The sequence below is a fragment of the Lampetra fluviatilis genome, chromosome 9, assembly GCF_964198595.1.
Source record: "Lampetra fluviatilis chromosome 9, kcLamFluv1.1, whole genome shotgun sequence".
NCBI lineage: Eukaryota > Metazoa > Chordata > Hyperoartia > Petromyzontiformes > Petromyzontidae > Lampetra > Lampetra fluviatilis.
In genome coordinates this window covers 14,232,026-14,255,588 of record NC_136283.1, presented here as the reverse complement: position 1 = coordinate 14,255,588, position 23,563 = coordinate 14,232,026, and the positions used below count along the sequence as shown (strand labels likewise).

General features: G+C 52.3%; 1 protein-coding gene across 1 annotated transcript; it reads right to left on the bottom strand.

The window, feature by feature from the left end:
- Nucleotides 1-4,250: 4,250 nt before the first annotated feature.
- Nucleotides 4,251-22,830, bottom strand: LOC144934243 (uncharacterized). The gene is made up of 6 exons (XM_078859879.1): nucleotides 21,621-22,830; nucleotides 20,176-20,295; nucleotides 18,581-18,687; nucleotides 15,399-15,479; nucleotides 12,441-12,596; nucleotides 4,251-9,077 (listed from the first exon to the last, which is right to left on the bottom strand). The coding sequence occupies exons 1-6, from the start codon at nucleotides 22,361-22,363 to the stop codon at nucleotides 6,787-6,789; spliced, it is 3,498 nt and encodes a 1,165-aa protein (XP_078716005.1). The 5' UTR covers nucleotides 22,364-22,830; the 3' UTR covers nucleotides 4,251-6,786.
- Between the last annotated feature and the right edge of the window lie 733 nt (nucleotides 22,831-23,563).

Genomic DNA, 23,563 nt, shown 5'->3' with positions numbered 1-23,563 from the left:
GATGTATTGTAAGAGTCACTTTATTTTTCATTAATATTAAAGAAGTGAAGTTGCCTTTACATGCTTAAGCTGTTAATTTATCCTTTGCATGGGTGGACCTTATCCTCATAAGTCATCCAGACATTTGCCCCCCCTGAGAGATTTTGCAGGAGCCGCCACTGCTCCCTTCACCAATTCGCACTGACCAGCGTGGTGGAGTATGGTCAAACAACCTCCCCCAAGACAGGCCAGGCGTGTGGAGACCTTCATCCAGAAATGTATTTGAGAACACCCGTGTCAAAGCCAATGAGGCTGCGAGTTCAAATCCCAGTCCCGGTGGTCGACTCAACAGTCATTTCTACGATGGACATGATATGTCCCCCCACATTGGAATGTAGAATTTCCACCACTGGCTCAGGATCTGTCGACAGGACGGTTTTCTTTGACCAAAATCGCAATGCATTGTTCTGAACGTCACCTCTTTCGCCCCGCGTGGGTTCCTCGAGATTAATTGTGCCGGGTTGGTTTCAGGATTCCCAGATCGCTATCAGCGCTATTTGCTTTGTTAACTACGGCACTGCAGCAAAGTTTATTTGAACAAATCAGACGTCATTTTGGGGGTGCAGCGGTCAATTGTTCGGGCTGGTTTCCATGAGCTCAGCTGCCCTCAGCCCTGACCTCGTGACAGCGCGTGCGTGTTGACGTGTGATCGTGTGGGGAGCGGTGGTGCAGCGGTTAGCGCGCTGCGCTACGAACTTGACGACCCGAGTTCGAATCTCGTTCACCGCGAACACCGGTGGTGATTATCTGAACCCGATCCTGGGCCTCCCCCTAGGTCGACTCAGCCTCAAATGAGTACCTGGTAAGTAAACATCGCCACTGGGGAAACAAAGGCGGCCGGGCGTGGTGTTGACCAACCTACCCCCGCGTGTGCCGTGCCGGCCTTCATAGGTGCTCGCTCACAGCACTTGCAAGTCTTTTGTTAGAGGCTATATGGGGAATCTTTGTCTTGTGCGATTGTGTTGGGAGCGGTGGCGCAGATCGAGGGTAGCGCACTGCGCTACGAACCGAGCCACCTGCATTCAATTTACTGGCCACGGCTAACATCAGTGGGGTGTGATCGCAAAATCAAGCTGCGTGCTCCCCCTATATATATAGGTCCTGGGGTTGTTGTGTGTGTAAACATCAGCACTGGGGAGACAAAGGCAGCCGGCCATGGTGCTGGTTATTTGCTACACCGCCCCCATTGTGAACCTTGCTTGTTTAAATAGGCGCTCGCTAACAGCACTTACGTGGGGGGTGGGGGGTGGGGAATCTTTGCTTTGTTAGCGTTGGTCATATAAATCAGCGGCCAGGGGCCTCCTTTGCAAACCGATATCTGGACACGTGGGCGCGCGCAGAGCGATAGAGGAGGAGGAAACGGAGCTCTCGTCCGCCTCGAAGGTTTCCCACGCGGGGAGGGGTGGGGGCCGTGAAGAGGAGGCGCTGGTGGCTGAACGCTTTGGCAACAAAAACTGGTCATACCCCGATTTACGTCTCCCCCCCCCACCCCTTTAACGTCGTTTCGCAAATACGTCGTCAACGGTATTATTAACGCCGCTGAGCATCTGATCTGAATGAGATTTATATAGCGCCTTCACAAAGGCGCTTCACGGCAATTATCAAATTGTGCATAGCGTGACAAGAATTTGAAATGAAGAATTGCTGTTGTACGTGGTGTGGTTTTGACGCAGCAAGGCGAGATGGATTGATAAAGGAGGGGTTGTGATAGGCCCGGCCGTGGCGTCGTTTCGATATTCCTCGTCGCGCCTGTCAGGAGCGCATCCCCGACGTAAACCGGGGTATGACTGTGTTGGATTCGGGAGTGGTAGCGGGGGTAACGCCTGACCCTGTACCGATGCCAGTAGCGGGTGAACTGCAAAGAAGATAAAGGTGCAGCCCTGCGATTGCTTGCTGGCGGAAGAGCCCCCCCCCCCCCCTGGCAGACATTGCGGTGGAGGTGGGGGTACCCACACTTTACCCCACCACACGTGACTCTCCGATCCATTGTGGTGTACCCGCTTATTCTGCTGGGTGGACACCGGCGGTGGGGGTGGGTTCGGAAACTCGCACCATTGTTTCAGCTGTCGCTCCCAGAGAGGAACCGGAGACATCTAAATTGCAAGTCTGCTGTGCCCATCACCCCCCACCACGTGCTTGTGGGCTATAACTTTAATGTCGTGTGCTTAGGGGCCGTCCATAAATGACGTCACGCGATTTTGGACGATTTTTGACCCCCCCCCCCCCATCGTCTCACAAGGTCACAAGAAGTCAGATTCCCCCTCAAATATGACGTTACAAAGCCCTGCCCCCCCCCAAAAAAAACCATGCTTCAAATCGCTTTAAACTATTGTCATTGTAGTGCGTGTTTAATGTGGCGCTGCACTCTGATGTTGTAGGAGAAATCATTTATTCAAACGTCTATTTAAGTAGAACGTGTTGTCTATATTTATTTAAAGTTGCGTATTTTGATGTGACGTCACATTTCTCAACCCCCCCCCCCCCTCGTCACACATCGTCACAAATGTCTGGCCCCTCCCCCCGAGGTGCGTGACGTCATTTATGGACGGCCCCTTACCTAGGGAAGGTGTCCCCCCCCGCATCTCAAGACTGTAAAGTTCTCACCTGCCCCCTACTTGACACCTGTGAAATAGCTCCGTTCCTGGGGTGATCGGGCTTTTCGCAGTGCAGCTCCAAGACGATGGAACGCGTGACCATCTGACAATAAGACAATCAGAGTCTTTAGTGCTATTTAAATCTGCCCTGAAAACTCACCTCTTAACAAGTAAACCCGTAAAAACAAAGTTTTTCACTATAAATCCTTTATATGCGTGGCGGCTAGAGTCCTCTCGTCCTCTGGCTTGAGATGGCTGCCACCATTGGGTCAGATGATTGTCTGCCACCATTAAGCAATTGGTAATTAAATATTTAATTTGTTTTCCCTAAACAGTGTTAAAAAACGAGCGAAAGATTTGCACGGTCCTAAGCAAGCAAGCGAACTTAATATAAAGGATTTAAAAATATATTCGCCTGTGGAGGACGCGGGGATCAATCCCGCGACCTTTGGCATGGGAAGCGAGGGCGCTACCAACTGCGCTACTCCGCCACGGCCTGTGGAGGGGTTACGCTCTGGGCTCTTACACTGTGACGTTCAGCCAAAGCCATGAATGAGTTCTATTTGAATATGTAAAATATTTTTTTTTTGCCTAAAAATTGTAAAATTTTGGGAATTTTTTTTCACGAACATTAATTGTCTCGCACAACGAGTCTGTGTGGAAAATGTCAGCTCGATTGGATCACGGGAAGTGGGTTAAAAATGACCGAAATATTTGCACGGTCGTAAGCAAGCAAGCAAGCACGCAAGCAAGCAAGCACGCAAGCAAGCAAGCACGCAAGCAAGCAAGCACGCAAGCAAGCAAGCACGCAAGCAAGCAAGCACGCAAGCAAGCAAGCACGCAAGCAAGCAAGCACGCAAGCAAGCGAACTTAATATAAAGGATTTAAAAATGGCATTTTCCCCAGTTTTGATCGTTTACGCTGCAGGCTCTGTCTTGTTTCCCTGATTTCCCTCCACGGCGCATTGAGATCCTTAGATGAAATGCGCCTTCTGTGTGTAAATCATCATTCTTATTTTGTTCCTATTATCATAGCTCATCGGATTCTCATTTTAAAGAGGGCCGAGCAACATTGGGAAGTTTCGTCATTTGGTCAATTCCATGAATGAGCGTGTTTGTCTGCTTCATGTGGGCAGGAAACTGGGGAAATTTGGAGGAAACTTTTAAAGTTCCGCACAGACGGCTTCGTGAAAGACACGTGATGTGCTGCCATCTTCTGGTCGCCTCTCAGCCCAACGGGCTTGGGAGTTTCACGACGCATTGAGGTAATAACGATGCAGTCACGACACAATTCACCATCGGGTCTGGCTAACGCTTTGGAAAAAACCCGGTACGGTACGGCAATAACCCCCATTTAGTCTCCCCCCTTTTACATCGTTTATGCAAATACGTCGTCATATTATTATTAATACAATTTGCATCGCCTTAATCCCACACACTTAGCTCCGATTAGCACGGTTGACGACATATGGTGCGAAAGAAGTTCAACATGCGTGAATAAATACATGATAAATTTGCTTAAGGAAGTAAGTTTTTAAAAGCACTGTGTTCAACTGCATCTCGGGCATCAACGAAGCAACGCGCCCGCACTTCAGCTGCAAGTCCACGTGTTCAGAAATGACGGTGCAACTCGGATTTATTAGGGAAACACTCGTGGTAAAACACGCGTGTACACACGATGCAACAAATAACAACAATATTCGGACAAATGTACATGAGACAATTTCATACGCACAGTGTAGGCGTTCACGACCGACATCAAGATTCGTGACGAGTGTTTTGGGTTCGATCGCGTTGGCGCAAAGTCGATCAGACACAGCCGAACATATCCAGTTATCACCTGGACAAATGTGCCAATTGAGTTTGGGTTTGAATTTCAAAGGAAAAAAAAAATCAACCGATTAGTCAATAACAGAATCAGAATCTTGACTCACCCTGGAGAAATGCGAGCAATGAGGCTCTTTTTCACAGATGTCCACTAGGGGTGGGTCATGAAGTTACAACAACAGACATTGTGGCCTTAAAAGAAAAAACACATGATCGGCAACGTTTCAGGCAATGGCCCTATTTCACCGCACATGGAGAGGTGAGAGAGAGTTCATGAGGGTTGGATACTGCACTGAACACCATGGGGACTCATGAGAGCTACGTTTTAAAAATTTTCCTGATTAGCAATTTTTTAAAATAGGCATGTGAATAGTTGAAGAACAAAAACTATTCCGCACATTTTTTTTCAGGTGACAACTAGATTTGTCGGACGGTGGTGGAGGGTGCACACAACTCGAATCGAGTTTGCACCCACACGGTCTGACACCGAATACTTATTATGAATTACATCGGCCATGCAGTATTTGGCAATTAAAAGAGCTTAACGTTAGCACACGAGGTATATGTTCACACTTAAGGCTATATTTAGCTATACAATACTTCACGGTGTTCGCTTCCATTATATATATTAAACAAAAATTAGAAGAAAAATAACATTGACTTTTTAAAAAAATACATGACAATCACATTGGTATTCTCAAGCTTACTTTATTCCCCGCTGGATTCTAATGAGGGCGTGTGTTGATGAATTCTCAAAGCTTGCTTTATTCTCTGCTGGATTCTAATGAGAGCGTGTGATGACGAGGCCTCGCGGCCCCCGACCCACCCTTCTCCATACAGCACCACACCGTTGTCCGCGTAAAATACGGTCATCCCGCGCCGATCTCGGGTAAAAGTTGCGGTCCCGGTTCTTCCGTAAATTAAACACGAAGGTTGCGCTCATGACACACAAAGCGCTTGCCATAAATGAACCACAACACCTCGCTGATCTCGTCAAGGAGCATGAACCATCACACGCACTCCGGTCAGCCTCTCAGCCGGCGGCCTTTGGCTAGTTATCAGACAAAGATGGTTACCGCATCGCTCGCTTTCAGATGCGCTGCTGTGGTCGTCAGGAACGCTCTTCCTTCCGACATGAGGAAGCCTTCCTCCACACCTCCGATGAGTTTGGTCGGCTGCGTACGGTGCGAAAAAAGTTCAACATATACACCAACAGCTCTTATCTGGTAACCACTGGTAACCACTTTCACGCCTGTGCTGGGCACCCCTTGGCTTCCGTAAGCAGCGCCGTAGCAAGCTTCCCGTATTTTCGAAGGGGTTTAACTGGTACAACTCAATAGCACTGTTTGTCTAACTATTCACATGCCAATTCAAACACAGGTCGTTAGAAAACAAATACAAAATTTAATTCTTTTCAGGTCCCATGGTGTTAAGTGCACTCTGAAACCGTAATTACCCTCTCTCTCTCTGGCATCTCGCGACCACGTTGGCAAGATGTTAGCTACCTCGCCTGGTATGCAGGAGGTTGTGGATTCGATCTCGACCCTGACACCTGCTGTATATTTGGAGTTTGCATGTTCTGGTGGTCTCGTGGAATTTTCTCTGGGTCCTTTTTCACTCCACATTTTGAATCAATGTGCGTTTAGAGTATTTGGCTGCTATAAATTTCCACGTGATAAGCCACTTCGTTGATCTATCATTTGTGGGCAGGTGCCTTCTGAAATAGAGCTTTATAGCTCAGTGGGCCTTACCTGGTAAAAAAAAAGTTTATTTTTACTTTTCTATATGCTATGAAGAAGGTCAATTGCCCGGAATGGAACCTATCAATTATTTTTTTATTTTAAGGCCGCAGTGTTATTGATGAATGTTGTTTATGCTTGTGCACCACTCGCAACGCAACAGAAGCAGCACCGGATGATTTGTAAAAGGAAGGGAATGGCAGTCACATTCCAGCGATGACACAAAACTATAATTTGCGATGCTCCCGAAAGCAACTTTAAAATAACTTTTTTTCTATCTCATTCATTATTAAAATCCAATTTAAAAACCCGTCTTTCTTAGATGATTTTTTATTTTATATGTCAAAGGAATTCTTTCCGCAAATGTGTTGGATTTGTATTTATCATTTCAGAAGGGTCGTATAAACAATACGAGTCCACCACAGTCAGTGGACACGACGCAGGAGATGACTGATACAAAAAAGCTTCAAGCTGGCGTGGGATGGTCCGGCACACCGGCAGGGCCGGGCGTGGAGCTACAAGAAAAGAGCCGCTGGTGTTTTGCTTCTGGGTCGTGCTGCCTGAGTTGGCGCCACCCTCTGGGCTCGCTCACGCGCCCCTGCGCTTCCTCCTCTCCAGGTGGCTCTCCGCATCCTCGTCTCCCGCCAGCTCCCTGTACACCGCCGCTCCACCAAAATCCTCGCCGCCACCACCACCACCGTCACCACCAGCATCATCATCGGCCTCGTCGTCGTCGTCGTGGCTCCCGCCGGCACCCGACCCGCGTCCGGGGCCCTTTCCCTTCTTGCGCTGGCGGCGTCGGCCAGCGCCCTTCCCATGCCTTGCGTCGAGGAGGGCGGCGTTCACCCGCTCGCTCACCTCGGCAATCAGCTCACGGCGCACCTCATCCAGCGGGATGGCCTCCAGCGTGAGGCGCACCGACGTGATGTTGCGCTCCACCTCCTGCCTGAACTCTTCCAGGACGTCTCCGATGGTGATGGAAGAGGACGAGTCTCCGCCGCCGCCGCCGCAGCAGCTGCTCTCCAGGTCCCGTAGCTTCTCCTCGAGGAAGCGCCGCTGTTGCCGCGACTCCCTGGCGGCCACCTCGAGGTCGCGCAGCCTCGCGACCTCCACCCCGAGGGATCCGTCTCTGGCCGCGTCTCCCGAACCGTCCCCGTCTCCGCCGGAGCCTCCGACGCCTCCTGCCCCGCCGCTCAGGAAGCGCCGCTCCAGGTTGGCCACCCTGTCGTCCAGCTGCTGCTTGAGGTTGCGCACCTGCGTGATCATCTGGTCCAGCGCCTTGCCATTGCGGTGCGCCGAGTCCGAGGCGGCCAGCACACCTTTGTTGAGCTCCAGGAGGTTGATGCTTCGTTTGGGAGTTCCATATCCATCGTCGCCGTCGTCGTCGTCGTCGTCATCGTCGTCGTCGTAATCGGACTCGTCGAAAGCCCCCATGGCCTCAAGCACCAGCGTGTGGCGCAGCGTGTCCTCCAGCAGCGTGTTGAACGAACTGTTGAGGTCGTCGAGGCGCTGGCCAAGGCTGCTCACGTGCAGCAGGGTGTCCACGCTGGAGTTGTAGAGGCGCTCCACGTGGCGCACGAGCTTGTCGTGGTCGTGCGCCGTCGCTTCCTTGCGTGCCGCCAGAGCGTCCAAGCGGGCGCCGGCCTCCCGCGCGCCGCCCTCCACGCGCGCTGCCAGCGCGTCGAGCAATTCCTGCGTGTGCAGCGCCTGCGCCCGCGACTTTTGGTGGACGAGGGCGAGGAGGTCGTCGTGAGAGAGCTTGAGGGCGGCGACGTCGCCCGCCAACTCGTCCAGGGTGGACGAAGAGGAGGAAGCGTCGAGGTGTTCGTCCGAGTCCCCGGGAGAAGGCCGCATGTCCGGGTCCGGCGTGTCGGCCCGAGCGCGTGGCGCGTCCGTGTTCGACTCCCGCCCCCACTGCTGCTCCTGCTGCTGCTCCTGCTGGAGCTTGCCCAGGGCCAGGCGCAGCTCCCCGGTCTCCCTGTACAGGTCCCGCACGGCGCCCGTCGCTTGCCGCAGCCCCTCCTCGGCGGATGACAGGTTCGCGCGCAGCAGCCACTCCAGGCCGTCGAGCCTCTCCTCCGCATCGCGAGCGCCGTGGGCCAGCCGCTGTGCGTCCCGCGCCGACGCCACGAGCAGCGCGCACGGCGTCCCGCACACCTCCTCCTGCCGCCGCCGCTGCAGCAGCTGCGCGAGCTGCCACACGCGCTCGCTCGTGTCGTTGATGAGCGCCGCGTGGATGGCCATCGTCTCCCTCACGCCGTGCCAATCTCCCATAGGCGCCGCGTGGCCGGGCCCCGCCGTCGGGGGCGACGCCGGCGGGGGTGGCGGCGTCGCGTCGAGGAGCTTCTGCAGCTCCGCCTGCTGCTGCTGCTGCCGCCGCTCCGCGTCCGCCACGGACGCGTCAAGGGCGTCCATGCGGCCGCGGACGTCCTCGCGGAGATCCCCGAGCAGCCGGGAGAAGTCCGACAGCACGCTGTGCCGCAGCCGCTCGAGCTCCTCCCGAACGCGCTCGGCCGCGTCCTCGCCCTTCTCCTCGTCCCTGTCCTCCTCCGTGGCTCCGTCGTTCCCAATCGCGCCCGGGGGCCGGCTCTGGCTCCCCACGCGGAGCTCGGAGCTCGCCAGCTCCGCGATGGAGTGCGCGTTGCTCCGCGCCAGGAGACGCGCCTCCCCGCACGCCCTCGCCGCGTCGGCCACGCTGCCGTTGAGCGCCGCGGCGTCGCGCCGGCTCAGCTCCACGTCCTTGGCCAGACCTGCCACGGTGGAGGCGATTCGGCGCACGGGCTCGTACAGTGCCTGGTGAAGCTCACCCATCTGCTGCTGGACCAGCTTCTTCACCAGCTCCGTCACGTCGTCCTCGGAGATCCTGTTGGAGGTGGCGTCTGCGTCGGGGTGCGAACGAAGGGTGAGCGGGGCGAGAGCGGCACGGCGATTGGCGACTCGTTGAGTCTCCCTTCAGTCCCCACGCCCCCCCTCCACAGTGCACGCTACCTTATTATTATTCATTATTAATTTTTTTACCAGGTAAGGAACACTGAGCTATGTAGCGCTTTTTGAGAAGCGACCTGGCCACAAATGATAGCTCAACGGAGTGGCTCATCACGTGAAAATGTAGAGCAGCCAAATATTCTCCGATTAGCGGAGTTATTTGCAGCCAAATTGCACCTCCAATTAGTGGGGTTGGCTACCTACAGTGCGAAAGAAGTTTAACATGCATACATACAGACTCTAAATGCATATTTATGAATATGGAGGGAAAACCCGGAGGACCTGGAGAAAATATTTACCAAAGCAGTTAGGTTGAATGAAATTCAGTACTCACTGATTGATGCCTCGTTCCACGAAGTGGTCAGCTGCCTCCGTGTCATTCTTCTATCGCTACTATTGTAGCAACTGGCCCCATAACTCTCAGTCATTGATTACTTCGCCCATGTTAAAGTCTAACAGATTTGTCTCATTCACCCTGTGTTCATACACCACACTGCAAGTCCCAACAACTCACTCAATCACCCACTCACTCACCCATTCACTCACCCACACACTCACTCAATCATCTACTCACTCACCCATTCACTCACCCAAACACTCACTCAATCACACACTCACTCAATCACCCACTCACTCACTCACCCATTCACTCACCCACACACTCAATCATCCACTCACTCACCCATTCACTCTCCCACACACTCACTCAATCATCCACTCACTCACCCATTCACTCACCCACACACTCACTCAATCATCCACTCACTCACCCATTCACTCACCCACACACTCACTCAATCACCCACTCACTCACCCATTCACTCACCCACACACTCACTCAATCATCCACTCACTCACCCATTCACTCACTCACACACTCACTCAATCACCCACTCACTCACCCATTCACTCACCCACACACTCACTCAATCACCCACTCACTCACCCATTCACTCACCCACACACTCACTCAATCATCCACTCACTCACCCATTCCCTCACCCACACACTCACAACACTGCAGGTCACAACACTAATCTTGCCACTTCTTTACTCGCACTGATCCACTTCGGAGCACCCTCCACATCGTCTCAAATCCGGAATTCTTTCAGCCTTACTCGATCCAAAAAAAGTGTTGTATTATGATATATTACACCTTCGACAGTGCTGTTTGTTGCTGGCTGCTTGGAGTTTTGTGCATTTGGGCCGTGTGCTCAGCTACTGTTATCTAAAACAAAATTAAATTGTATCCATTCAGTTATATGTGTACGTACGTTGAACTTCTTTCGCGCCGTACGTAGCCAACTGCGCCAATCGGAGGTGCAGGGGAACGACAACAAACGAAACACAAAAAGGAGTTCTAAAGAAATTAGTTTTCAATCTAGATGATTGAAAAGTGCATAGCTACAGTATCTTCCTAATATCGGAAGGAAGAGCGTTCCAAACGACTGCAGAAGCGCATCTGGAAGAGCACGACGCAGTGACCGTCTTTGTTCGATGGACAACAAACTAAACACAAAAAGCAGTTCGATCAGTAGAGTCGTCACAGGGTGAGGGTGCACGGCGGTGTGTGGGGTTATCTCTAAAGTACGGGGAGGAATTTAGCGGAGTTGTCCCGGCGAGGCATCGGGAACGCGGCCACGTTCGCCGCTCACACCGCATGACGCGACGGGCCGGGTGGCGCCCCTCTGGCCCTTTGCCCCCTCGAGGTTCGGTGATGGAGACATCCGCCACGGATTTTGCCAAATTCCGAACGAAAGTAAACATTCGCCACCACCGCCGCCGCACGGGCCCCCCGCATTCACCGTGTCGGGAATACGTCCACCGCATCCATGAGCCACCTGACGCGTGCTCATAAAGGAACAATTAACTCCTGTGGGCCACACTAAGTTGTGTTTACTCAACGTTACTGCACTGCACTGGTAAGCCAGTCCAGTAATCGAGGCTCTTCCCACATTGTGTATCGTTGTTCTTTGCTTGTGGCGAGATGTTAACTACCTCGCCTGGTATACAGGAAGTCGTGGGTTTGATCCCAACTCTGATGCCTGCTGTATATTTGGAGTTTGCAGTGTTTCTCTCCTCGTGGTCATGTTCATTTTTCTCCGGTTCTTCCGGTTTTTCCCTCCACATTTAGAATCAACATCGCGCGTTTCGAGTTTTTGACCGCTATAAATTTGCCCGCAATAAGCCACTTCGTTGAACTTTCATTTGTGATAGCCAGGTCGCTTCTGAAAAAGAGCTAACTAGCTCAATAAGCCTGACCCGTGACCCCCGTTTGTCTAAAACACCTGACGCCCCACAAGCTCCACTGTGCTCGTGTAAGGTCCATGCCTGAAACATCGGGAAAACCAGTAGCAATCGCTTAACAGGCCATACGACACTGATGAGACTCAGAAGGTTGAAACGTGTCCGGAATTTGCCTGTCTAGACAAATAATAAACGAATTGATACCGATTTAAAGCTTTCGTGACTGCAGGGATTCATATTCTTGGTTCTTTCGGTAAAGTCACGTAGAAGGGAAATAATAAAATAATTTTAATAAAACATTCAATAAAATTCTCACGACGTTTCGGCCACAACACAAGCAGCCGTCCTCAGGTGAAGAACAGGTCTGTCGGAAAAACAGCGTCCCAATGAACACCGCCGCTTGCATCGTCTTTCCGACAGCTCTGTTCTTCACTTGAGGACGGCTGCTTGTGTTGTGGCCGAAACGTCATGAGAATTTTATTTTATTATGTTTTATTTTTATTATTTTATTATTTCCCTTCTACGTGACTTTACCGAAAGAAACAAGAATATGAATTGATACCGCTTATGTCTTTTTTAAGCATCTCGGGAGGTATGGACAAGTAAAATACGTCACTGGCCAACGGACTAATTCTACGTCGCAGGGTTTTCGTGGTTGCAGATTTTTCGCGATGTCTGGCTCGATGTCTGCCCGAAGAAGCTCCTAACGCGTGCAGCGAACCGCCGAACCTTGCGCCGTGCAACGTTCGGCGCCACGTCAGATCCACGTCCTTCGCCAGCCCCGCCTTGGTGAATATTAGGAAGCCACTGGGCGATAGCCACTTTAAAATCATCTGGATTGAATACTCATTCCTTGAGAAAACTGCTTTTGGTGTTCAGTTTATTGTCCTGTCCCTCGCACCTCCGATTAGCACGCTTGACTACGTACGGTGTGAAAGAAGTTCAACGTACACACATACACACAGAGAGGAGCGGGGGGTGGATACAAAAAAAACTCAGCAACCGCTCACCGGGCCGGGGCACGGCTACGCGATCCTCGAGGGCACGCAGGCTGCCACGCACGTCGCCTAGGGCGCCGGACACGTTGGCCACGTCCCGCTGGAGCTGGGCCAGGTGTGCCAGGTGCTTCTCCAGGTTATTGCTGCCGTCGTGGCGCCCGGGCCGGTCTGTGGGCAACGCAATCATCATCATCATCGTCGTCGTCGTCATGGCATCGTCGTCATTTATTTGATGCAATACTCGCTGTACTACCCGGCTTCGCCCGAGACTTGGATTCTTGTCTTGGATTAATACACGGCCTAAGCGAAGGGTGGGGGGGATGCGTGACGTCAGCAGGCACACCGCGTGACGCTGCCGCATGCGGGTGACATCACAGATGTGACGTCACCGCTCACTTGCCGTGAAAAAGATATCCATTATTGCGCCCCCCACCCCCCCCAAATACAAAAGTCTATTTTGATACTTTTTGCATTGTGTACAGTCTGGAAGCTACCCACATGCCAAATTTCAATTTGCTGAATGTTGGGAAGTATGCTAAACATTTCGAACACACAAATTCTAAAATTTCCCTTTTATTTATTTTATGCAATATCACCATTGTATCTAATTAGACAATGTCTATCCACTGGCGGGTGAAGTTATCCCCACTCTGGCGACATCCCTCGCGGGTCTTGCTATGCCACGATCCAGCGCATTCCCTGCACGTCAGCTGATCTCGTCTCTATGGTAGTTCATCCTCTCGGTTGCATTCCCTCCTTTGCCAAACAACCCATTACCATTCTCGTCCATTGGCCATCGTTGTTCCTATTCTAGCTATGACGTGTCCTCCCCAAGCAATGTTTTTTTTACAGTAAATATGACGCCACGGATTTTTGGCTGATTGTTGATCCATCTGTTCCTCATCCTTGTCTCTCCATTGCACTTGGAGATCACGTGTTCCCACGTTTCTTTGAGCACTTGGCAGAGAGAGCCGTCTAGCAAGGGGCAAGAAATCCAGACTGAAGTGCACGTGTAAAGAATCTATACCAGAGAGAGAGAGAACTTGTACTGAACTTCAGTTGAAGACGTCTCGCGACCAGTATTCATAAGAACTTTTTTGTTTGTTAGATCGCGTAAATATAAATGTTCCGTTAACCCACAATCACCCGACGAAGCCAATTCGTAAGGTTTGTCACGTAAACTAAACGTGCCAATTAGTTACCCCTTCAGCACACACGAATGTGTTGGAGAGTGAACCCACAACATTTAATCGTGGCAAATCGCCTGATGAAGTTGATTGTAATCACCAGCGAATCGTCGAACTAATGTAAATTATGTGGGTTTGCACTCCAACACGGTTGACTACGCACGGTGCGAAAGAAGTTAATTATACATACATATACCCGTGTGATGAAGTGGTAACGTGAGAAACATTACTAATTAGCTGTGTCGGGTGATGGTGAGTTAACGACATGTTTATATTTACGTGATCTAACCCAAAAAAAACCTCGATTGTGGACTGAACTTAACAGGTACAGCCACCTCACATTGGAACGCGTGTGAATTGTGAAACAAGACACTGTCCGTGTTTGTCCACGTACAGCCAGAGGTCGAAAGGATGATTGTCCATGCAATCGACATCAACGTATTTAGACGAGAATGTGATTTGACACAAGCTTGACCTGTGGTAGCGTTTGTTCTTCACGTGGGACACGTTTGCCGTGTGTGCATTGCGGTTTGCTGCCAAGACAATGGTCCACATTGCAGTCGGAATCAATAAAATAAACTAAACATCTTCTCTCCCCTACCCTCAACAGTGGAGAGAAAGGTCGCCCTCATATGAACACAGAACTCCCAGCACTGCCTTGGGACAAATACCAACCTCGCAGTGCCTGCTGCCTGCACTCTAACACTCAATCACCGTGGTAGTTTTAGGCTGAGTCGACCTTGGGGATGCCCAAGCAAAGGTTCACCCCCCCCCGTATAGCCTCGTACAGGAGACTGATGGGGAAAACGCTGTTAGCGAGTAGCACCTACAGTGTGTAGGCCGGCACGGCACATGAGGGGGTGGGTGGCCAGCACCACGCCCGGCCACCTTTGTCTCCCCAGTGACGATGTTCACACACCGCACCAGGTACTCAATTTGAGGCCGAGTCGACCTAGGGGAGGCCCAGAACCGATTCATATCATCGTCACCGGTGTCGGCCGTGGCCAGGAATCGAACTCGGGTGGCCAGGTTCGTCGCGCGGTGCGCTAACCGCTACACCGCCGCTCCCCCGCGATGATAGCCAACACACAAACAGCAGCAGCTGCCACTCAGCGAGGGTGACATCTCCACGTCGTGCCAGGGGCACGTGCGCGTGCGCATCGAGGGCACGCGCACGTGCCAGGGGCACGAGTCGACGTGGAGATGGATGAGGGCTGTCTGGAGAAATGTCACCGGCTTAGAAGTTACCCACAGATGCTGTGGGTTGAGCCGATTTGGGGCGCCACGCATTCTCTCGTCTGCCGAAGTGATCTCGTCATCGCCGTACGTACATGGCTAAAACACATACCAACTAGAATATATATGTGTACAGAGATCCCCCGTATAGACTTGACACATTGTCTGGGCCAGTGTTAATCGCGAGCACCTACGAAGGGCGCCGTGGGGAGGGGGGGGGGCTACGTGGCCCCCACCACGATCCTTAGACGAAGACACAGATCCCCGTGTAGCCTTCAGAGAGATTTTGGGGCAAGTGCTGTTAGCGATAACCCATGAAGGACGTCACTACGACGCACGATAATCCAACTCGAGATGTCACTACAAAGATAACCCCCCCCCCATCCCCATATAGCCTCAACAGACGTTTTGGGGCAAGTGCTGCGTAGGAGTGGGTGGCCAGCATCACGCCTGGCCGCCTTTGTCTCCCTAGGGGCAATGTTTACACATCACACTCGGTACTCATTTGAGGCTGAGTCGACCTACAAACACACACACACATACTCACTCTTTTCATCGTTGAGTGGAGACGAGGGAATGGCGGCATCTTTCGAGTCAAGCGGAGTGCCCTGCACAAACCCAAACGGCCCTGCGTACACAACACACACAGCACACGTGCGGCGAGCCGCAGCGTTCCACACAACTGGTCCACCAACCCTCGCCTCCAAAGCGCTGTTTCACAGGGAGGCGGGCGATCACCGTAGCACCGATCGTGTTTGCAATATATCAGGCCGCGTCTCGTGAAACTAATGTTTCAATGTGGACACCACGTGCGCGAGATGTCAACTACCTCGCCTGGTATGCAGGAGGTCGTGGGTTCGATCCCGACCCTGACGCCTGCTGTATATTTGGCATTTGCGTGTTTCTCTCTCTCTCATCATCATCACGGTGGCTAGGAGATGTTAACTACCTCGCCTGGTCTACAGGAGGTCGTGGGTTCGATCTCGACCCTGACGCCTGCTGCTGCATATTTGGAGTTTGCGTGTCTCTCTCCCCGTGGTAGCGTGGATTTTTCTCTGGTTTTTCCCTCCACATTTAGAATCAACGTGCATTTCGAACATTTGTCTGCTATAAATGTCCACATGATAAGCCACTTCGTTGAGCTATCATTTGTAGCCAGGTCGCTTCTGAAAAAAGAGCAGTTGGCCTTACCTGGTAAAATAAAAAAATATATATACATAATAGTAGTAAACAGTTGTTGTTGTTGTTTATCGTGTTGTTTGGGACGTTCCCACCCTAAATTTAGGGCCGGATTAAGGTTATTGTAGGCCCTCGGCACTTCTGTTTCGTAGGCCTACAGGGATAACTTTCTACGTTGGTAATGTTGCCCACGTTACCACAGCCACTGTCACTCCGCTCGTTTCACGTGGAGCAACAACAACACCGCCTGGACTTCCCCTTGCACTCCCCTCTCGCTGTTGAGAAGGAGATTGTGCGAACAACAGCGTTTTTTGAAGATGTTGTTGCTCATTTTGCAATGAAAAAAATTCTCGAAAAGTTCATCTCCGTTGTACATGTCTCACCGTGTACACTATGCCCATCATTTGCCATGTAAATATATTTATATATTCTTGGTTCTTTCGGTAAAGTCACGTAGAAGGGAAATAATAAAATAATAAAAAATAAAACATTTTATTATGTCCCTTCTACGTGACTTTACCGAAAGAACCAAGAATATGAATCCATGCAGTCACGAAAGCTGTAAATTGCAAAACATTTATTTTCATATATTTATCTCTTGATTATATAAATTTTTTATCATACAAACGAACAAAAACGCTGTCGCCGCGAGCCTCACTGGGACAAGTGGATTGAGAAACGAACTAACCAACGAAAAAACACGCTCACACTTTTTTTTTATCGCAGGGACCTTTCGTTTTCGCAGGCCCCATGCACAGTGGCTGCTGTAGCCTAGTGGAGCATGCGGCCCTGCCGAAGGTTGGGGCCTGTGGCCGCCCTCGCAACAGAGCCGCTTAGCTCAGTGGGGCCTTAGCAGCTGAGATAATAAACTCAGTGGCCACGTAACTACAGGGATATGGACCTCCATGCAATGCAACCCATGACTCGCTATGCAACTCTATGTATCTGTATGCACCTCTATGGATCTCTGTGTTACTCTATGTAACTCTATGGATCTCTTTATAACTATGGATCTCTATGTCTATGGATCCGTGTTACTCTATGGATGTATGTGTAACTCTATGGATATCAATGTAACTTTATGGATCTCTATGTAACTATATGGATCTGTGTAACTCTATGGATTTCTGTGTAACTATGGATATCAATGTAACTCGATGGATCTCTGTAACCATATGGATCTCAATCTAACTCTATGGATCTCTGTGTAACTCTATGGCTGTCTATCTAACCCTATGGATCTCTATGTAACTATGGATCTCTGTGCAACTATGGATCTCTGTGTAACTATGGATCTCTGTGTAACTCTATGTAACACTGTGTAACTCTAAGGGTCTCTGTGTAACTCTGTGGATCGCTGTGTAACTCTGTAGATCTCTGTGTAACTCTATGGATCTCAATGTAACTCTGTGGATCTCTGTGTAATTCTATGTATCTCTGTGTAACTCTATGGATATCTGTGTAACTCTAAGGGTCTCTGTGTAACTCTATGTAACTCTATGGAGCTCTGTGTAACTCTATGTATCTCTGTGTAACTCTATGTATCTCTTTGTAACTCTATGGAGCTCTGTGTAACTCTATGGATCTCTGTGCAATTCTATGGATCTCTGTGTAACTCTATGGAGCTCTGTGTAACCCTACGGATCTCTGTGTAACTCTATGGATCTCTGTGTAACTCTATGGATCTCTGTGTAACTCTATGGATCTCTGTGTAACTCTATGGATCTGTATGTAACTCTGTGTAACCGCAGTGTCCTGTAACTGCCGCCACTACCGACGGTCCTGGGCTGTGGGCGCCCTTGTAACAGAGACGCTTAGCTCAGTGGGGCCTTAGCAGCTGAGATAATAAACTCAGTGTCTCTCTGCATCATCCCACATACACAACATTGAATGATGGCATTGGCCAAAAACCGCAATGTAGCAATTACCCTACTTAAAAATAGTCTTGAGACTCAGTGAGGATGTATAATTACATTGACGTGTGTATGTATATATGTGTATATTGTATATAACATGTGAGACGAGTGTAACAGACCAAAAGGCCCAGCGGTAGAGCTAGAGCAGTGTTCTTCTTTGCAAGGCTCGCGGGCCACTGGCAACCTCTGGGAGCCTTCAGTGCGGCCCTGACGTGTGGCCCCCGACAACACACGACACGTGACAACACCCCCCATCATCATCATCATCGTGCTGCTGTCAAACACAACAATGGTCTCAAAGGTGTGGCGGCCCTCACACTGCTGATGTCTCATCGGCCAATGTGGGCCCCTCCTCTGAAGTGTAGTGAAGAACACTGAGCCAGCGGCTCGCAATCGAAAGGGTTCACGAGTTCAAATCCTGGTCAGGGTTTTTACTCGGCCATCATTGCCGTGGGGTCGATTGAGTGTCACTTTGTTTAGAAGTCAACAGTGATTTCCCGTATGTATGACAGGATGTACAGGATATGATATATATATAACACATCTGGTCCCCCGCATCAATAATAACGTTGGGATTTCCACCGTCAACTCGATCAGAGATGAGCTCAGGGAACGCCACTCGCGGCTTCCCCACCTTTGGGTTCGCAGTTGGTTCCGTCGTGTCCCGGGCAGCAGCGCCACTCGAGGGAGGTGACGATGAGGTGCTTGACGCGGTATGCCGGCCGCTGCATCACGCGGTACCTGCAACAAGCCGGGGGGCAGGGGTGGGGGGATAAGCAATAAACGATGGGAAGGGAGCCCCAAAGTCGAGCAGTGTGGCGGCGGTGGTGGTGGCGGCGATGGTGGTGGTTGAACACGGGGTGCATGAGATTAAACAACAGTCAAGCTGGTAGAGCCGAGTCCTCTCAAATGGGTGGTGCAGGAGGAATGAAGGGGTGAAGTTCACGGCAACAGTAAGCATTGTAGTCGCGATAGAAGAGTGATAAGAAGGCGACTGACTGCCCGAACGAATTGGGGAATGTTGGGCCATCAAGTCAACCTGGTTTCTTTACGTTGTGATTCACAGACGTGTACACAACACGTGCATAAATTCCCTCTTTTCGCGAGTGTATGTGTGTATGTGGTAGTGTAGAGACAAAGGCGGTCGGGCGTGGTGCTGGCCACCTACCCCCTCGTGTGCCGTTGCAGCCTTCATAGGTGCTCGCTAACGGCACTTGCCCCAACAGTCTGTTAAGGCTATAGGGGAGGGGATCTTTGTTTTGTCTCACTCACAATACTCTGACATCGTGAACACGATTCCCTTGTGTAAATCATCGCTCGCGGCTACGCGTGCACTCCCGGCAAGCGCCGCACATCCCGTGCCGACAAAGCGAGCGAACTCGGACCGTGGTCAGATTGGCCGCTATAAGTCGCCGTGTCCGTCGGACGAGGCTGGTGGCGGAACGACAGCCGAGGAGGGGCGACGCGACCGCCACCGCCACCACGGAGAATGGAGCCGATGAGCTCAGCCGCGTGCAACACAACAGCGGCGACCTACGAGAGCTGATGGTTTATTTTTTAACACGTCGTGATGGTCTCCAGCGAAACGTCGTACACAAATAGGGAATGTTTAACTCGAGCTATTCAACATTACCTCCTTCTCCGGTTTGTGTTGCTGATAACCCAAATCTCAAATGGGGCATTTGCCCATGACGTGACACAACTTGCACAGATTGGCTCTGTCGATGGGCAGTGGAGAGCTGTACCATGTTTAGAAGAAGAAAATGGCATACAAACTATACACTAAAACTACTTTTTTATTTTATTTTACCAGGTAAGGCCCACTGAGCTATTTAACTATTTTTCAGAAGCGGCCTGGCCACAAATGATAGCTCAACGAAGTGGCTTATCATCACGTGGAAATCTGGAGCAGCCAAATACTCTAAACCCATATCGATTCTAAACATGTGGAGGGGAAAACCGGAGGACCCGGAGAAAAATCCACGCGACCACGGGGGGAGAGAGCACACGCAGACTCCAAATACACAACAGGCGTCAGTATCGGGATCGAACCCACGACCTCCTGTATACCAGGCGAGGTAGTTAACATCTCCCCACCGCGCCGCCCTCATTACGCAGTACACAACGGGTGGACACGAGTGGTGAACCGTGCACGTAGCTCGCGCGAACTGAATTCAACACGGGGGTCGATTCACCGCACGTGGCAAGGCGGAGGGTGATGCAACTCACACGATGCCGCACACTCCGTACGTCCAGGGGCACTGCTGACTCGCCTTGCCCACGTACGTCTCGCTGCCGTCGGCGAGCGCCGTGGGCGAGAGCCGGGTCCGCACGTAGGCGCACCAGTTCCTGCGCGCACACAGAGCGATACCCACCCACACACACACCGTGTAGCATCAACAGACTGGTATTGGGGGCGGGTGCTGTTAGCGAGTCGCGGCAGCTACTGAAGGCCGGCGCGGCACACGAGGGGATGGGTGGACAGCGCTACGCCCGGTACGCATTTTGAGGCTGAGTTGATCTCGGGCCGGTGAAGATAATCGTCACCGATCGGCTGCCTCGCCTGGCGCTCGCACCTCCGATTAGCACGGTTGGCTACGTACGGTGCGAAAGAAGTTCAACATACAGACACACACACGCGCGCTCTGTGAAACGGCGCTTGTTCGAGGCGCGAGGGTTGGTGGATCGCGCAGGGATCGGTGCGAGACGGCGATTCTCCACCCCGGCTTGGGCTGCTGCCAAGAGTGGGACAGCGAGGTCAGGAATCAACAAGTTATTGTGGTCAAAGCCGTTGATGTCATCACCACCACCACCGCCGCACCCCCTCGCCAGAGCGTCCCCACCCTCGGCCAGATTCCGCAGCTGCTGCACCGCACTGGCAGTAACCCCCCACCCCACACACCACCGGCAGCAGCGAGGTGGCAGGACGGCGAGCGGGTTCGCGAAACCCGCCTGTAGGGGCCCTTGTGATCGTTGTTCCAATCGTAACGCACGTCGGGGTTTCTGCCGGGTTCTACTCTGACTCGCCTCTCGCAATTGCGCGACGCTCATGATCGTGAAGACATTTTGACAAACACCCCCCCCCCCCGGTTGCAGGACCCTCCTGAAAACAGTCTTGAGACTCACTAATGGGCTTCTTTATTTATTTATTTCTGAGTGGCAGTAGATGGCGGTGATTTCACGCGGGCAGTAGTTCTATGATATCCACGTGCTTGTGTCCCGCCTTCACGGGTGTGAAAAAGTGCCGTCAAAACATAAGTTGTCTGCGGGGAAGCCTTCATCTTGCAGTGGATCGACAAAAGGGTTGTGCGTGGACATGTCTAACAGTGGAGGTGTGTGTGTGTCTGTGTGTGTGCTGAGTGGGGAACGGTGGCGCAGCAGTTAGCGCGCTGTGCTACGAACCCGGCGACTCGAGGTCGATCCAGGCTCACGGCCAACACCGGTTAAGATTATCTGAACCGCTCATGTGGTTCAGATAAACTGGTGCGGTGTGTAAACATCGCCACTCGGGAGACAAATGCGGCCGCGGGTGGGATGCTGGCCACCCACCCCCTCGTGTGCCGTGCCGGCCTTCATAGGTGCTCGTTAACAGCACTTGCCCCAACAAGTCTAGTAAGGCTACCCAGGGGGGGGGGTCTTTGTCTTTGAGTGGACCGTGTCTCCAAGCCGCTTACCGCCCTCTCGACGCGGAGTTGCGCGTCTGTCGAGACGTCCGCGTGGAGCCTCCCTCCTCTTGCACCAACCCCGATGCCTCCCAAACGGTCCCGGGCGACCGCACCCCTCCGCCCGCCTCTCCAGCCGCAGCAGCAGCAGCGGTTCCCCCTGGAGTCTCCGTCTCTCTCTGTCGCTGCCGCTGCTGATGGTGACGATGAATGAGATGGTGGAGCGGCTGTCGATGGGGCTGCTGCTGCTGGCCATGTTGTTGCTGTTGCTGGGTTTGTGACACCGCGGTCGCCGCCTTGTCGTGCGCGTGTCCCGTGAGTGGACCTCGCTCACTCGTTCCCGTGGAAGAGTCGCGTCCGTCCATCCTCCCCGTGTGAATCGCATTCTCGTCGCGATGAGGATGTGGATGTTGTTGCTGCTGCTGCTGGTGGTGGTGGAGCGCGGGGGTGACTATGGCACGGCCCGTGATGCGTCCGCCGCGCTGTCTTGAGTCGGCGTGAGCGACAGGGAGGCGCGCATCGAGTCCAACCTGAGTCGCATCACTGTGAGACTGCTGTTGCTGCTGTTGCTGCTGTTGCTGCTGTAGCTGCTGCTGTTGCTGCTGTAGCTGCTGTTGCTGCTGTAGCTGCTGCTGTTGCTGCTGTAGCTGCTGTTGCTGCTGTGCCCGAGCGGACGATTGGCTCGAGGAAAGCGCTCCCACAAGCGCCCCGCACCACGCCAGCGAGAAGAAGAGCGTCCAACACGTCGCCACCATCGTGGCAGAGACCGCTTTGCGTTCCGCTCTGCCCAGACGCTGCTCTTTGTAGACGCACGCTCGCCTCACGTTTCCCTGTGCTGCCCCTGGTCGCGAGTTTGCGGCGAATTGCGTAAAGTTTGAGTTTGCTTTTTTTTCTTTTTTTACGGAAGAACCGCGCGCGGCTTCCGAAGCTTTGCGCAAATGCAGGTTCCGCGAATTCCGCGACCCCTGGGGGGCAAATTCTACGTCGCGACTCGAGAGGACGTCACGACCAGCGGTGCGGTTGTCTGTCCCTCTCCTCGGGCACGAATCGAGCGGCGCACTCGCCACGTTCCACACGGGAAGCGAGATCAGACGCAGCGTCTCTCCGCAGCTCCGCTCCGTGATCGCTCCATCGGGATGCCGTGCCGTGCTACCTCGGCCACTCAGCCCTGTCTGCTCGCCACTCCCTCTGCTTTGTGGGCGCTGCGTTCCGCTCGCCTTCCCTTAAAACAGCTGCCCCCTAATACAATTGTTATTTTTTATTATTATTTTAAGAAGCTCGGTGGGTGTGTGGGGGGTGGAGACTTGGAGAGGGGAGTGTGGTGGGGGGTGACGAGGTGAGTTGGAGGGGCAGTGTCGGCTGAGCCGCCAGGAAGGAACTTGAGACGCAGGGAAACGAATCCCCCGCACCCGCGAAGCTCGGTTTCCTCAGCCCCACGGCGCGAGCAGCCGAAACGCCACGGTCGCTGAGCGCATCGAGGCGGGCCAGCAACAAACAGCACTCTCTGATGTTAAGATGAGAGTTGACACGTCTCTTGAATTGAGCCAAGGTTGTTTGTAGAACTTGGTGGTGGTGGGGTGGGGTTAACGATGGCAGGGAATTCCAAGGTGCAGCGGCGGGAGTAGCAGTAGTAGTGATAATAGTTTCAACTTCTAACACGCCGCGCAGTATTCGTTCGCTCTCGGAGAGACAGAGAGAGAACGACTCAGAGGCGAGAGAAGGAACCGCAGACCAGCAGCAAGGCAGCCAACAATTCCCAACAATTCCCAAACTCTGCGGTGCTCTAGGGATGAAGGTCTTATCGGACGATTAATTATGGGGTTTTTTTTACATGTGGGAGGAAACCGCAGCACCCGGATGAAACGCACGCGTGCGAGGGGGAAACACTCGATCACATCCCGACAGAACAGGTGGAGTCTATATTTGTTGCTGTGCTGCATTGTCCTGGCGAGCCA